The 17,338-nt window shown below is 42.8% G+C and overlaps 1 protein-coding gene across 1 annotated transcript; it reads left to right on the forward strand.

Annotated features, from left to right (window-relative positions):
* Nucleotides 1-5,156: 5,156 nt before the first annotated feature.
* On the forward strand, nucleotides 5,157-8,605 carry LOC140076502 (C5a anaphylatoxin chemotactic receptor 1-like). Its single transcript, XM_072123033.1, has 2 exons — nucleotides 5,157-5,210; nucleotides 7,469-8,605. Exon 2 carries the CDS (start codon nucleotides 7,493-7,495, stop codon nucleotides 8,537-8,539), a length of 1,047 nt encoding a protein of 348 aa, XP_071979134.1. The 5' UTR covers nucleotides 5,157-5,210; nucleotides 7,469-7,492; the 3' UTR covers nucleotides 8,540-8,605.
* The last annotated feature ends 8,733 nt before the right edge of the window (nucleotides 8,606-17,338 follow it).

Below are 17,338 nucleotides of genomic sequence, written 5' to 3' on the forward strand. Positions count from 1 at the left end.
ATTCAATGGCACAGTCGTATGATCTGTGTGGCGGCAATCCGTCCACAGCTTTTTCATCAAATACATCTGCATAATCGGACAAAAAACTCGGAATACCCTCTTCCATGGAAGAGCACCCAGCAAAAGAAACCACCTCACAATGGGAGTCACATTCAGTACCCCATTTTACCAGTTCCCGGTTTGCCCAATTAAAAACAGGATTGTGCTTCTCCAACCAAGGCAAACCTAAGATCCCATCAGACGACAGGTTATGCAGACACAAAAACTTCATACGTTCCACATGAACTGCCCCCACCTTAACCTCAAGGCAGGGAGTGATGTAACGTATATCCCCCTGAGCAAAGGGGGCTGAGTCTGCTCCTGTGACATTAACAGGAGATTGGAGCAGAAGGGGACACACCTCTAGATGGGAAAAGAACATAGGGTTAACAAAATTAGCAGAAGACCCCGAGTCAATCTGAGCATAACCAGAGATGTTTCTCCCTCCCAAAGACAATGAAATAGGCAATAATAACTTATTCTTATTGGTGAAGGTTACCTGTTCGCCTGAGTGACCCCCTCGATAGTCACTCAGGCGTAGAAGTTTTCCGGCGGTGGTCCAGGAAGGGATGGACATTGCCGGACTCGATGTCCTGCTTTCCCACAGTAGAAACATAAGTTGTTCAACACACGATATGCACGTCTGGTCTTGGCATCAGTAGAATCCACTTGCATAGGTTCCTCTGATGGGGGTATAGCAGGAGGGGAAGGACTAGGGTTGGTAACACGAATAGGTGAAGGTCTAAAGGCGTCTGATGTACCTCTCTCCTTTAGCCTGTCTCTCAAGCGTCTGTCAACTCGGATAGCTAATGTCATGCTATCCTCAAGGGAACTAGGAGTGGGATAAGCTACCAACAGATCCTTCAACCGATCATTCAGTCCGACACGAAACTGAAATCGGAGTGCCGAGTCATTCCAAGTGGAGGGACCACTCCACTGCCTAAACTCCGAGCAATATTCCTCCACAGGACGTCTACCCTGCCTCAGACCTGTCAAGTGACGTTCAGCATTAGCTGCACTATCCGGGTCATCATACAGTAGCCCTAGGGCCTGAAAAAACCCATCCACCGTCTGCAACTCAGGAGAACTAGGAGGTAACGAGAAAGCCCATTCCTGTGGTGACCCCTGGAGTAGAGACATAACTATGCCCACCTTCTGGACCTCATCCCCAGAAGAGCGGGGGCGCAATCTAAAAAACAATTTACACCCCTCCCGAAATGCACAGAATCTCTTTCTATCCCCACTGAACTTATCTGGGAGTTGTACAGGTGGCTCAGGTGGTGCTGGGGAAGCCATGGTAAACTGACGTGGGGCCGTCTCCTGCTCATGAAGCCGAACAGCTAGTTCCTGCACCATGGTGTTGATTTGCTGCATCTGTTCCACAATATTTGTCAACGCAGTTCTGCTGTCCATGACAGCGACAGTATATTGGGCTGGCTATTCTGTCAGGCGGTGGGGGGAAAGACAACCAGACAGTGAGCCCTGAGGCTGAACCCCCCCCACTGTCCCTACCTACTTGCCTCAAGACAGCTCTAGCAACTGCGGACAACCTCGGTGGCGGTCCCTATACTATGTAAGTGACACACGTAACAGGACAAGACAGACAACACAATAAGGGGTAGTCGACAAGCCAGAATCAAAACCAGAAGAATCGCAGTACAAAGTCAGTAGGCAAAAAACGGTAGTCAAAGTCAGGCAGAGGTTCGGCAACGATAACAGAAGGTACAAAGAGGTCACAGGGAAATATGGGGAGCTGGGATATCCAGGTAAGAACTAGACAATAGCCAGCACGCAATTGAGCCACTAGCTGCCTTATAAGTGAAGCTGGAGAGACAGACAAGAAGCTGATAGGACTAGTGCTGATTGGAGCTGAAATCACCTGCATCAGTCCAGCAAAGACCAGGTAACTCATTAACTGCTGGACCATAGTCATCGGGTGTGTCCAGATTCCAGAGGCACAATTCACATTGCACATTACTGTCAGAACTTGCTGCACCACCGCAATCGGGCGTGTCAAAACCCCTGAGACACAATTCACACTGAACGGTTCTGACAGTATGTGAACTAAACTAGAGGGACGTGCGCAAATTAGGCACATGTGCCGTCATTTTGGTGCTTTGTCTTGGTGTATACTAAGCCAACTTACTGGTGCAAAGTTAGACTAGATAATCTTAGACTACAACAGGTTTATCATCCAGGGTTAAACACTTTATTAAAACTGGTGCGTCTTCAGGTATGACAATAATAAACTTCAGACAGTGCTAGGTATAGGTCCTAGAGATTGTATGTGGAGTAAGTACCTGAAGAGCTTTCTGCTCTTTTCAAACTTTTTCACAGCCCCTCCCCTCTGCTCTGAGGCACTGCTGCTAGTATCCAACCAAAATATGATACAGCTTTTGCTCATAGCAAAGAGGAGGGGCTGTGGAGCAACACAGTGCAGAGAGAAGAAAGCTCTTCAGGCTCTTCAGACCTGCCCTGAGCCAATGAAAGAGCTTCACAGCTGGATTATGACATCACTTTTCCTTTTTCATAGTCCACTCATTAATGATGACACTACTCAAAGCTATAGTTACACAGATCTCCAGTGTCTTGCACTATACGGCAATGGTTTACAGCACTCAACCACGACACCAGATGTCAGGACACCAGATGATTAGCCCCGATAACATGACCAGGACAATGACATTAGAAATGATTGAGTATGTCTCCACCTGGCACAGTTGTGTGGATGAGTTACTTTATCGATTCATAGAAGACTCATTTCAAAGCTTTTATAGGAATAAATAGAGACTTCCTGTCTACACAGGATTTATCAATTGGAGGGGCAAACCGCTGGTCACATGACACAAATGAGGACCAGAAGGAGGCATATAACTCATAAATACAGGGATTCGTAAAAACCTTATCTCCAATACAATTTATATCAAGAACTGGTGCCTACACTAATCATCGATCAGTAAGTTTTCTACCTGGTTTTAAAGACCTAGGTGATGATGTCATCCCAGGTCCTTGTACCAGGAGAAATACACATTAATTTCGTGGAGGCTTTGCTGCAAATTGGGTCAAAAACTGCATGAAATTGGTCCCTCAGCTTGAAGGGTGGGGTGGCATCCTAGGTAGGCACCTACCCTAACGCACCCCGTGTCCTGGTGCTGGAGCTGTCTACGTAAGGAAGCAGTGAGGCATAGTTTTCTTTTTTCCACTCTTAAAAAGTCTTCGAAAAGCAATCTCCTTAAAGAGAAAAGTTTTTTTTTCCTGGACTTGGACCTACTACTTTAAAGGTGTTTTCCAAGAATTGTAGACCAAATTTAAAAAAAAAAAACTAACAGAACAAAAACTCAGGAGGGCCACCACAGCTATAATGGTGGCTTCTGGTATATAGTGCATCTGATCCTATCAGATTGGATTGTGCAGCCAAGCCAATGTGGAGTCTGCCGAGGGGTTTATACAAATCGTGCCCCCTCCAGGGGTTTCTGCTTATAAAAAAGTAACATCAACAGGACAATTTCTACATGGGAATATCACAGATTATGTTTGTTTGTAAGTTTTTAGCTACCAAATTAGGTTGTAGAATCTAGCTTTATGCAAACCTTCAATCGCCAGGTACCTCCCCATTCTCAGAGAAATTTTTCTGGTTGGTGACGTGGTGACCTATGTCTGTTCTCATCATTACTCATTGACCTTTGTTCTCTTAGTTCTACACTGGTTCTTTGTTGTGCCTGATTTGCATTTCCAATAATGTTGGTTTCAGGACACCTTAAAGGGGTTTTCCCATGAAAATTATCACATCTAAAGTGATAGTGATGTTAACACAATAAAGATCATTTTAACCCCTTACTTTACAATTTTACTCAGTTTTATTGCTGTTTTAGCTCCTATCACTCTCTAGGCTGCCAGGGTGTGGGTGGGGACTCTCTAAGCAGACACATTATTATCCATCTAGTTCTGTGGGGTGACAATGTGGTTATACTATCAGGGTACAAGGTGTATATGCACTTTCATCTTGCTTCTGACATTGTACTAACACACTGGCACATAGAAAGAGATGAGACAGATCAGAAATGCATGAGATTGCACAGAGGCTGACAGACTTTTACACTGTTAGGCTACATTCACACTGACGTATGGAGGACGTATATACGGCCGACGTATATACGGCCGATATACGCCCTCTATAGACGTCAATGGGCGCACGGCGCACCGTACCGCTCCGTACCCCGGAAAAAGATAGGACCTGTCCTATCGTTTTCCGTAGTACGGCGCCGTGCGCCATTTATTCCTATGGTGAGGGGCGGGGGTGAGCTGCGCTGACCTCCTCCTCCTCTCCCCGTACACTGCCTTGCCCGCTACGGTACGGGCGGGCAACGGCAGTGTGAATATAGCCTTACACTGTGAGCTCTACATCTCACAGCTATGTGCCTGCCTCCCCCTTCCCCCGGATCACTTATCTCCTTGTAGTTTGTAGCCTCTCTGTTTGCATCCAATGTCCTGGCAAGAAGTGATGAGAGTCTCTGAGCTTCATGCAGGGGGCGGGGCTACAGCCACACAGCAGAGACAGACAGAAATCTCATCTGCACAATCTCACACAGAAATACCAGATGGTGGACCGACCCTAAGTCAGAAGTTATAGGGTCGTAACTGACTGATAGAGACAGGTTGGAATTATATCTGTGAAATGCTGCATTTTTGTTAATAACTGAGAATTAGAAAATGTGTTATTTTGTTATCCTGAGTACATTTAAGAAACTTGTCTTCGTTGGAATACCCCTTTAAGCCGACAGTAAATATGTTGCAACGATCTGTGATAAGAATAAGAAAATGTGATAAAGTCTTTGTCATGGGGACCTGTCAACTCGTAATCGGTCTCTTTTACTAAATTCTTGTTTTCCCTATCCATTTTCCATTGCAATAATATGTATAAATTAAGCATGGGTGTCACCCTTACCGTCAATGGGGTATGTCTGACCAGAAATGTCATGCTTTGACCCTCCCTATCTCCAGTTCGTCACATAGGAGGGTCACTGATTTCCCAATGCAGAGTAAGAACAATCTCCTTCTGAGGGTTATACAATGCGGTGACGTCCACTGCAAAATAACTATAAAAGAGGAAATTGAGTTTTTTTTCTCCATTAGCGAGGCGTCTCTGGACACTTCCACTTGCTCCATTCCTGGTAAGCATAATACCAATGTATATAGGAAACTTATCTATGTGTATAGTAGGAATATACTAAGGAAAGATGAATGACTTGATTAAGTAAGTAGAGAATTATCATTCGTCCATGGATATATAGTAGTAATAGTTGTGTAGTACTAAAAGTGCTATTAAAGGTGAAGTATACTGCTATATTATACTACATATACAAAACTGTATACATGCTATATGCAAGTGTATCATGTACTAATGGTCTTCTATAGGGAATCTATCAGCAGAATATATCCCTTGAACACAGAGGATCTAACACCTAACCTATGGCACTCAGGGTAATTGCCATGTCTAGGGAGTATTGCCCTACACAGGGTATGATAATATTCCCAGGGGTCCGTTTTCCAGTAGGAAGAACAAGGGATTTTCTGATACCCAGACCAATTTTGGAATGGTTTAACTTTTCCTAGTGATGGGTGATCAGTGTGGACACCTTACAGATCAGCTGCTACAACAGTTTCCAGCACCAGAATAACATAGTAGTAGGAGCTACAACAAGACTTTGGGAGACACAAGAAGAGAGTTGCAGTACCAGGGTTGGCCACTACACTGTAGATGGAGCTGTGGAGTTTTGATGCTCAAGTTGTATAGAGCAGCAAATTGCTACAGGGTGTGTGTGTGTCTGAAGACCAATTATATGAAGTAGACCAAAAAATCCATTTAAAATATTGATAAATATTCATTGAATATATATAATTGGAAAAGCAAATCAATGGCTTCCATGACCCAAGTGTGATTGGTGGGAAATAAAGAAGTCACACAATACGTGTCCCCAATATTAACAAAGATTACACTGGCTATACATTTTTAGGGGGTAAAGGGAATATAAAGGGAGTTAAAATATTGCCCCCTCCCACCCGACCACCATCATATGCCACATTATAGAGGGCAGATATCCCGGAAATGCCCACAACCCAGACCACTTTTGTAGGATGTCCCTTCCCTAATACTAATACACTGCAGTGATAGCAGAATATGCTGCAGAAAATCAGTATTTTATAAGAGTCAGTTTACAAATGTTTGGCTGCTCCCTTTTCTATTCCAAGAGGTTCTACCTCAGGTTTGTAGGGTTCTACATCAGTCTTATACCTACTATACAGTTTTAAGAACATTATACGCAGGGGTGTACCCCCTCTGGCAGGATCTGCTCTTCTTTTAGCTCCTAATGCCATGGAGCCCCTCAGGCTAATTTGCATGATTTTTAAAACCTTTTATTTCTTAAAATCAAGGGTATAAGAAGCTAAAAGAGGAGAGAATCCTGCCAGAGGGGGCACACACCAATATGACAGTGTGTTTGGTTTACAATCCTTCATCCTGGTGGTAGATTTAAGAGCTTTATGGCATAGCATTATAAGCACAAATATACCAGAACTGCTGGAGTCCATAGAGTTACATAATTACTCAATGTGATACAGAATGAATTTACAGCTTAATTTACAGCTTAAATTTACTAACCAAAAAGCAGCAATATCACTTTTGCTATATCCCATTACTTTGTTATGGCAGCAACTAAAGCGGAAATGCAGTAAGTTTTACTATTTCCATAACTGTGTGCAATATTCTAGTGATTGGAATAGAGGCAAATCTATGTTCTAGCAATATGCTCCTTATATATTGTATACATATATTTGTAAGAAACCTAATTTGCACACTTTTTCCCATGAATCATTGCTTGCAGGACTTCCTGTGGCGGGTGGTGTCTCCATAAAGCAGGGATGGACGTACAACTGGTGCAACCTAGCCCAGTAGATGTGACCATATTGTCTATTAGATTGACACAGGGGACCCCTACTGTCTGTACTAGTAATGGGAAGTCCGGCTCTTCTTAGTGAGCTGGATCATTAGGCTCCGCTCAACAAGAAGAGCCGGCTTTTCTGGCTCCTGAATGGCTCCCTGTTACATGTATAATAGGGAGCCGCAGTCCAGGCAGTCACCCCACTCCACACCACTTTTAAACTGATTGTTTTGGTTAATGGGGGCGGGTTGAGCCAGTTAGGGGCATGGTAAAGAGAGCTATTGGCTCACTAAAGGGAGCCAACCTTTATCATTCACCTAAAAGACCCGCCTCGCTCGCGAATAACACATCACTAATCTGTACCACTAGGATAAAACAGGAAGAGTAGATCTTGATGTTGAGAAAAGGTCTTCTTTAGCCAGATTTTGATCATGGTATTCTAATAATAATCGCATGGTAAGATGTAAACTATTTTCTCTTATGTTTTGCAGGGCATCACAGGAAGAACAGAGAAGATGGATTATGATGCGGGATCGAATGGCACTTACAGTGGTGACTATGACTATGGCGGTCATACTTTTCCAACGCATATTATGCCCAAAACATCAGTCAATCCAGTCTATGGTTGGGTGGCCATATTTCTCTACGTCCTTGTGTTCATACTTGGTGTTCCTGGAAATGGTTTGGTGATATGGATAACCGCCTTTGACATCAAACGCTCGGTAAACACTATGTGGTTCCTAAATCTGGCAGTGGCCGATCTCCTGTGCTGTCTGTCTGTGCCATTCACTATCATGTCTATAGTTCTGGAATATTGGCCTCTGGGCCTCTTCGCCTGCAAGTTTATCCCTTCCATTCTTCTAATTTCTATGTACGCCAGCGTCCTCCTCCTGACTATGATCAGTATTGATCGGTGCCTCTTGGTGATGAAACCTGTCTGGTGTCAGAACAAGAGGACTCTGGGAAAGGCGTATGTGGCTTGTGCGGTTACGTGGATCCTGGCCCTCGTCTTCAGTAGCCCATCTTTTATTTTTCGGAACCTCAGTACATCCTCGGGGAAATGTGTTTACAGCTATGTATTAGTTCCAAAAGAGATTCAACAAACAGTGGAAAACTCCATCGCCGTATATCGTCTACTAATCGGCTTCATCATCCCATTTCTTGTCATTATCACCTGCTACACCATATTGGTAGTGAGAGTGAAAAAGCGATTCACGCAGAACACCAAGACAATGACATTAGTCCTTGTAGTCATCGCCGGCTTCTTCATATGTTGGCTTCCGTACCATGTGGTTGGATTCGTCATTGCTGCAAATCCAAGCCACTCAGACACATACAAATCTATAAAACAAGTGGATACCATATTTGTCGCCATCGCTTTCATGAACAGCTGCATTAACCCTATCATCTACGTGCTGATGGGTCAGGACTTCAAAAGCAAATTTCAAAAATCAATCAGATCAGTTCTCCGAAACGTCTTGACAGAAGAATCGAGTCAGTCACGGGACTCTAGTAAGACCAAGTCGTTATCAGAAACAAGGAATACAGAGGCTTCCGTATAATTTGAGGGAATTTTTTGTATCTATTATCCATGAATTTGTGACATAAATGTAGCCTGATTGTATAAACATACAAAAAAAAAAAAAAAGTCTAAGCAAAAAAAGGAAGCAAGTATCCTGGAAACACTAATTGAAAACCGCACAGATGAAAAAAAGGAGAAGAACGACGACCTTCTAGTTGTAAACTTAACGGACACTGAACTGAGTCCAGCATGTACATCCCTGCTGGCCAAGGGCTTAGGTTTTTGTCTGCCTGATAACTTTAATTTTGTCGATTTTGAGATCGACCTCTTTAAAGGGGTCCGTAACATAAATTTAAAAAGGTTTTTTTCAATAAATGCATCTAAAAATATCAGTAACACTGCCTCGCCCTCAAAAAAAGAAGGAGATACACCTGTCTGTATAGGTCCTTTGGGTTTCATGGTGCACGATCCTCCAGAACCCCAGGATCAAGATTGCCTGTTAGCTCTTATGGATCTTGATGATCCACGAGACCCACAAGCCGGATCCAATACCGAATTAAGCTTCAGAGGAGGGAATAGATCCACGTTTAATCCCCCCGTAGTTCCAGGCGGAGCCCTGGATCAGTTCCAGAAAAGAGTTTCACAAAGCTTAAAAGCCCTTGTATACGATAAAGACCCCAATAACATCACCAAAGAAGAAAAGGAAGCCTTAATATGGCTTAAAAATAATGAGACCTTAATAGTTAAAAGGGCTGATAAGGGGGGCAACGCAGTGGTGATGACTAAGGAATACTACAAAAAAGAGGCATTTAGACAGCTAGACGACACAGGCATTTATACAAAACTAACCTCCGATCCCACCACTAAGATTAAAAATAAGCTCTGCTCTCTCCTCAGAGCAGGAGTAGAGAAGGACATCTTAAGTAGATCTATGGCCGAAAAACTCGTTCCTCCTTTCCCCCAAAAACCTACCTGGTATTTTCTACCTAAAATTCATAAAACCTTGAAATCCCCCCCAGGGCGCCCCATAGTGGCAGGGGTTGGTTCCGTTACCGAGTCTCTCTCCAGGTACGTGGATTGGATCCTGCAACCTTTATTGCAAGCGATCCCCACTTACCTGAAGGACACTAATGATTTCCTGCGTAGTCTTACAGATATTCCCTGGCAAGATGGATTTTTGTTGGCCACTATAGACGTAGAAAGCCTGTATACTAGAATCCCTCATCAATTAGGGACAGAAGCTGTACGTAAAGTCTTGGCTAATTCCAATAGGGATCCCGTGTTCGTTAGTTTTATTTGTGATGCTATACATTTCATTCTTTCTAATAACACCTTTCAGTTTGAAGATACCTGGTACAAGCAGAGAGACGGAACGGCCATGGGTACTCCAATGGCTTGTACTTATGCTAACATATTCCTCGCAATTTTAGAGGATAAATACGTTTTTTCTAAGGAGAACCATTTTGCCAAATACATACGTTCATTTTTGAGATATGTGGACGATATTTTTGTTGTATGGTCAGGGACAGAGACACAATTTCTGGAATTTATGAATTACATGAATACCAATAGCATGAATATGTTCTTTACCTTTAAAATTTCTGATGTAGAATGCGATTTTCTTGATGTTCAGGTTAGGGTACAGGACTCAGCTTTGACTACTACAGTCTTTCGAAAAAGTACAGCTACTAATAGTCTCCTGCATCATGATAGTTACCACCCTCAGCACGTTAAAACAGCTGTCCCCTATGGGCAATTCGTACGCCTTAGGCGAGTTAATAGCGACGATGTCTCCTTTTTATCTCAAGCAGAGGATCTTAAAATCAGGCTATCTAGAAGAGGCTACCCGTCACGGACAATTAATGAAGCCTTTTCAAAGGCAGCTGCCCTTAAACGCGAAGATCTCTTACATCCAAAACACATCAAACATAAGTATAATGAACATACACGCTTTACTTTTACTTTTGACTATAGCCCCATGGCTCAAAAAATAAAGAACACTATTCACAAAAATTGGTATATGTTAGCAGAAGATGCCACACTTAAGAACTTGATCACTGCACCTCCCCTGATCTCGTTTAGAAAAACCAAGAGTATAAAAGACTATTTGGTACGCAGTCGTTTACCCCCCACGCAGAAACACTGGCTCAACGGAATGATCCCATCTGGTAACTTCTGTTGTGGCCACTGTAAATTCTGTTCTCAAAATATTAAAAAACGCGGGTTCTGTATAGGTGGAGAAAAAGTGTCATTACGTCAATTTATCTCCTGTAAGTCACAGTATGTAGTATACGTGATCCTCTGTCCCTGCGGCCACTTCTATATTGGCAAAACCATTCGTTCCCTTAACATCAGATTTAGCGAACATTGCCAATCCGTAAAAAGTGGCAAAGGAGCCCCGAGACTCATAGAACATGTGAACAAGGTACATGGTGGCAATACCCGTGTCCTCCTCTTTGGAGGCATTGAACACGTTCCGATACCACCTCATGGAGGTGATCGTCACAGGGAACTTCTGAGAAAAGAAGCCAGATGGATTTTGAGGACCAATGCCATGGGTCCCCTGGGGCTTAATGACAAAAACGATATGGGGGTATTTTTGTAAAGGTTCTGTTTCTGTTAGCCCCCCCCCCCCCCCCCCCTTTTTTTCCCGTGCTTCACTACATCCTACCTCGCTTCATTTCACAAGCCATCTTTAAGTCCGCGTGCCTTTCCGTCCGTCTCTCTGCTTGCTCCGTTTGTACCGATATTTACCTGTTTGCTGTATCCTCTATAGATTCACACGTGACAATATTCCTTCTTATAAATAGTAGTTTTGTATTATTGGTTCAGTTCTTCCTGGTACATGTATTTTATATATTGTATGTTCATCCGGTCCATGTTACGCTCCAGTGCACAGCTTAGCTTATGTTTAGCCGCTATGCACGGTAGCATCTTGGTTGTCTAGCAACAGGGGGGTGTGTCCCCTCGCCGGCAGCATTTAGCAGCAGGTGAGGACGCCACACTCCGAAGGCTAGAGAAAGCGCCGGTAGGCGCGAAACGGCTGTCGCCTTGTTGACCCCCTGCTCCTACCTCTCCCCTTTTATGGCTGTACTATGTCGGACCGTTTTATCCTGAAAACGCAATAAAGAATCGTTCCCTCCGGGTGAGTGCCGCATGTGCTTTTTCTTCTTTGCCATTTGTATAAACATACAGGGGGCCATTTACTAAGGGCCCGATTTGCGTTTTCCCGACGTGTTACCCGAATATTTCTGATTTGCGCCGATTTTCCCCTGAATTGCCCCGGGATTTTGGCGTACGCGATCGGATTGTGGCGCATCGGCGCCGGCATGCACGTGACGGAAATCGGGGGCGTGGCTGAACGAAAACCCGCCGGATTCGGAAAAACCGCCGCATTTAAAACAAAAAATCTGTTTCGGAGCTTGCACTTACCTTCACTCAGCCCGGCTCGGTGAACTCCAGTGCGTTCCGATGCTTTTCAGCGCAGCAGCGCCACCTGGTGGTCGGTGGAGGGTCTACCTTAGTGAATCCCGGCCGGACCCGAATCCAGCGCAGTGAACGTGCCGCTGGATCGCGAATGGACCGGGTAAGTAAATCTGCCCCACAGTGTCGGACTGGAGCACCTAGGACCCACCTAAAAAAATCTTTTAATGGGGCCACCACCGTACAGCTGCACGCAAAAATTACCAGATATACATTTACAAATTCCTAAAATTGCCTTGGACTTTTATGGTCCTAGAATCCCTGTCACTGAGGTGCTGCCTGTTTTTGCCTTTAACTTAGACCCTCTTATCTCTGTGTACAGTAGTGTAAAATGGGTACGTATAGTATCAAGTAAGGTTTCATATGGACTTAGCTGGTGACCTGCTCTGGCCCCAGGGAGCCTGGCCCCTGTCAGCTGTCAGTATATGTGGATATAGTAATAACCCCAAGGATTACCATTTCTGCTTTTAATGCACATGTAAATACATTTCACAAAAAAATAACATAAAAAGTAATTATTTAGTATAAAATACAATTGTTTTGCATATACATGATATAATTTCCAAATGTAATATTTGAATGTAGTCCAGACAGGGAACAGCAATCGCTATATACCACTCCCCAGCAATAACCATATACGGCCTCCCCAGTAATCACTGTATACGGCTCCCCCAGCAATCACTATATACAGCCCCCAGCAATCACTGTATACAGCTAACCCAACAATCACTATATACAGGCCCCCCAGCAATCACTATATACAGCCCCCCCAGCAATCACTATATACAGCCCCCCCAGCAATCACTATATACAGCCCCCCCAGCAATCACTGTATACAGCTAACCCAACAATCACTATATACAGGCCCCCCAGCAATCGCTATATACAGCCCCCCCCCAAGCAATTACTATATACAGCTGGCAGCAATCACTATATACAGCTCCCCCAGCAATCACTATGTACAGGTCCCCCAGCAATCACTATATACAGCTCTTCCAGCAATCACTATATACAGCTCCCCCAGCAATCACTATATACAGCCCCCAGACATCACTATATACAGCTCCCCCAGCAATCACTATATACAGCTCCCCCAGCAATCACTATATACAGCTCCGCCAGCAATCACTATATACAGCTCCCCCCAGCAATCACTATATACAGCTCCCCCAGCAATCACTATATACAGCTCCCCAAGCAATCACTATATACAGCTCCCCAAGCAATCACTATATACAGCTCCCCCAGCAATCACTGTATACAGCTCCCCCAGCAATCACTATATACAGCTCCCCCAGCAACCACTATATACAGCTCCCCCAGCAACCACTATATACAGCTCCCCAAGAAACCACTATATACAGTCCCCTTATAATAACTATATACAGACCCATATAATAACTATATACACCCCCTATAATAACTATAATCCCCCTATAACAACTATATATAGTCCCCTATAATAACTATAATCCCCCTATTACTATATAAAGTCCCCCTATAACAACTATATACACACCCACTATAATAACTATATACAGTCCCCCTATAACAACTTTATACAGATTCCTATTATTGCTATATACCCCCCCCCCCATAATAAATATGTACAATCCCCCAATAATAACTTTATACTGTCCTAGATAAAAATACTAAAATTGTACTCGCCCTCCATCGTTCCCACGATGCGCGCCGTCCTCATCCTCCCTCGTGGTGTCAGGGTGGATGTAAACAAAGATGGCGGCGCCCTGGTACAGGCCACGGGAGCCCCCCTGTGGTCCAGCCCTGCTTAAGAGTCCGAGGCAGCTGGTTGTAATCCCACTGTGTAACTGTCTTGCTTTAGGCTACTCTTAAAGGTCTTGTCTACAAGACCTTTAATAGTGGTGTTCAGATCTCCGAACTCGGACTTCATTCAGAAGTTTGGGTTGGGTGTTTGGGCTCACTTCCCACCGTTAACACTGTCAAGCTCTGCCCCTGTTCACACAACCTCAGGTTCTCTAATTATTATTAAAATCCACTGAGTGAGCTCAAAGAAAACACACCAAGACAAAGAATTGTACAATATCTCAATCTCTGTGGAGCACTGACGTGATGCAAGGCTAGGCAGATGTGAGATGCATTATTTGCGTCACAAAGGATTATACAGAAACTTTCAGTGGGGCAGGACCTGGGCTTGGTTAGTTAGGGACAAATAATGTCCATAGTTCATTGGTTAGTAAATTATCACATGTGTATCACATAAACAAAAGACGATAGGTAGTATCGTTAATCAGCCCAGGGAGTCGTACATTTTTTCGGAGTGTACTGTTATCAACCTTCATCCACAGTTGAGCATCCTCTTAGTTTCGGCATTTAGCAAGCATATAAAAATAAAAGCATTTTCATTAAACATATAACACCAGCGTGTGCACGGCCATTTTCCTAAGGATTGTCACTTCCTGTGACATCATTGGTGTCATTAAAAGGGTATTTAAACTGTAACACTTGGTGATTGGTGCCAGCATTCCTTATCTTCTCCAACAAGTCCAGGGATCTATGTCAACTTCTCCTGGAAACCTGTGGGAGACCATGTGATAGCTGTCCTCTTTCTATACAACAAGATATTACTCAGCCATGTTAGTGCTGATAATAATGGAGAAAGAAGGGATTCCCCGTATCCTACCAAAAATACAGAGCCCTAAAGAGACAATTAAATGATCAATAAATTATTTAAATCTCACACCAATCAATAAAGAATACAGAACCCCTAAACAAACAATAAAAACATAAAGATTTGAATATCATAGGCCTCAAACAGGACTATAAATAACAAGACAGATAAGACAGTAAATTATAATAAGGACCCCAGAATAAACAATGAATAATCCATATTTCTTATCAGAGAATACAAAATGTAAAAAAGAAGAAGAATAAACTCAGACATCAGATAACGCAAGAAACAAAACAAAACCTTCAACAAACAAAAAAGAGCCCACACCAAACAGTATGAAATACTCAGCACCAAAAAAAAAAACAATCAAAAGGACCCCAGACCAGGCAATAAGTAACAGAGGTCCCTCCTAAAATAGTAAATTAGGCAAATTCAATTTCAAATCAGTCAGTTATCAAATACAAACCCCAAAACAGTAATAAATATACTCTAGTCTGGAAAATATATTGTATACTGTACATCCTACTCTAGATTAAGTACAAAGTCATAACCATAAAATAAATTATGCAGAGCCTAAACCAGGTAACGAGTGATATAGACTCCTGACCGGACAATAACAATGTCAGCAAGAGGCAAGATGATAATAAATTATATAATATATATATATATATATATGACTAAAACAGTAGTATAGATCCTTGATCAGATAATAAATGAAAAAACACTCCAGACAAGATAGTAAATAAAACAGACAAGACCCTAAGTAATACAGACCCCAGACCTGGCAGTAAATAATACATCCCACGTTATAGAATAAATAATCATAAATACAGAAATTGACCAGATAAAAAGCAATATAGATCCCAGAAAAGAAAAAGGGTAACACTGATTGCAGATAAAATAAAATACACTCTACATTACAGAATAGAAAAAGTATATATATATGTAGTAGTACGGCCTCTCTCCACTCCCTGCCACACAGGTGATTTCATTGCCGCCTTCAAATTTCTTCTGTGTAATGTAGAATCTTCCATAAAATAGAAGGACATCATTGTGATCCTGTCACTGAGATGGATAGCTGGTTGGTTTATATACTCCCAACAAGTTCACTTTAAGGTAAAAATCTTGTACAAAGTTGAAAAAACTTTAATCAAAAAAACCACCCAACTCACACAATGATGGAAGCACAGCACACCTATGAATTTCATAGGATCTGAGCTACAACACCAGACACAATGAGGCAGATTTATCATGCTGTCTCAAAGTCAGAATATTCCTAGTTGCCCATGGCAACCAATCACAGCTCCCCTTTAAAATATTCATGAGCACTGGTAAAATGAAAGCTGAGCTGTGATTGGTTGCCATGGGCAACTAGGAATATTCTGACTTTCAGACACCTCGATAAATCTGCCCCAATGGGTCACAGCAACTTACCTGTCCGACGGAGTTCACCGAAAGTGCATTGTCCGGTCTATACTGCACCGTGCCGCGATTCACTAAGATCGTGCGCCCGATATCCTGCGTGTGTCGCAACCCACTCAGGTCCGACAGAGTTCACCATTTTTTAAGTGGTGCATTTAAGTGCATTGTCTTGCGACACAATTTGAAAGTTAAATCCCGCGCTCAGTAGAATCAGTCGGATCATCGAATGTGATGATATGATATGATGATATCAGGAACAAAATGTTACACATGTTCTTACTGGAGTATAAAAAAGCTGAAAAATTAAATCCTACATCAGAAGTCACTGGGCAACATATGCCATAGCACTGTACACAGATTGTCATCACTCGCCACAGTCATTCGATCAGTATTTAAAACAATGATAAAGACCCACATAATAATCAGTGTATACAAATATTCCTACACAACGTTAAAGTAAAGTAGAGCAATCCAAAATCTTTATGTGTTGCCCTCCTCTATGTATACAAGCTACAAACAGTCAAGGAGCGATCCACCAAAAGTCCAAAAGTCATATCAAATATTAAAAAATAAAATCTAATAAATAAAATATACAAATATAAAATATAAAAAATTTTTCTTACTGGTCAGAACCATTTTTATATTAAAGTAAAGTAGTCCGTATTTTTGGTCACCGTACATTTAATTCTATGAAAAAGAAGAAGCTTAGCTCCACCAGTCAGATATCAAAGAGCGCTGTTCAGACAGACATTGGGGGTCATTTACTAAAGGCCCGGTTCGCGTTTTCCCGACATGTTACCCGAATATTTCTGATTTGCGCCGATTTCCCCCAGGATTTTGGCGCACGAGATCGGATTGTGGCGCATCGGCGCTGGCATGCACGCGACGGAAATGGTGGGGGCGTGGCCGAACGAAAAACCGACGGATTCGGAAAAATTGCCGCAAAAAAAAAATCTGTCACGGAGCTTGCACTTACCTTCACTCAGCCCGGCCCGGCAAACTCCAGCGTGTTCCGATGCTTTTCAGCGCAGCAGCGCCACCTGGTGGACGGTGGATGAACTACCTTAATGAATCCCGGCCGGACCCAAATCCAGTGCAGAGAATGCGCCACTGGATCGCGAATGGACCAATAACTTAAATATAGTTTATGAATAGACTTTGCTTATTTTTTATTAAAAACTGGATACAAAGTTTCCCCCTAGCAATATTCTAACAGAATAAGTCCATTTTTAACATGTACAGTAGGCTAAAAATAGTTTCCCTCACATTCCCATAAAATCAACT

This window comes from Engystomops pustulosus, chromosome 9 (assembly GCF_040894005.1).
Source record: "Engystomops pustulosus chromosome 9, aEngPut4.maternal, whole genome shotgun sequence".
NCBI lineage: Eukaryota > Metazoa > Chordata > Amphibia > Anura > Leptodactylidae > Engystomops > Engystomops pustulosus.

Excerpts from the sequence above, each read along its gene's own strand:
- LOC140076502 (XM_072123033.1), top strand. The coding sequence starts at position 7,493 with ATGGATTATGATGCGGGATCGAATGGCACTTACAGTGGTGACTATGAC.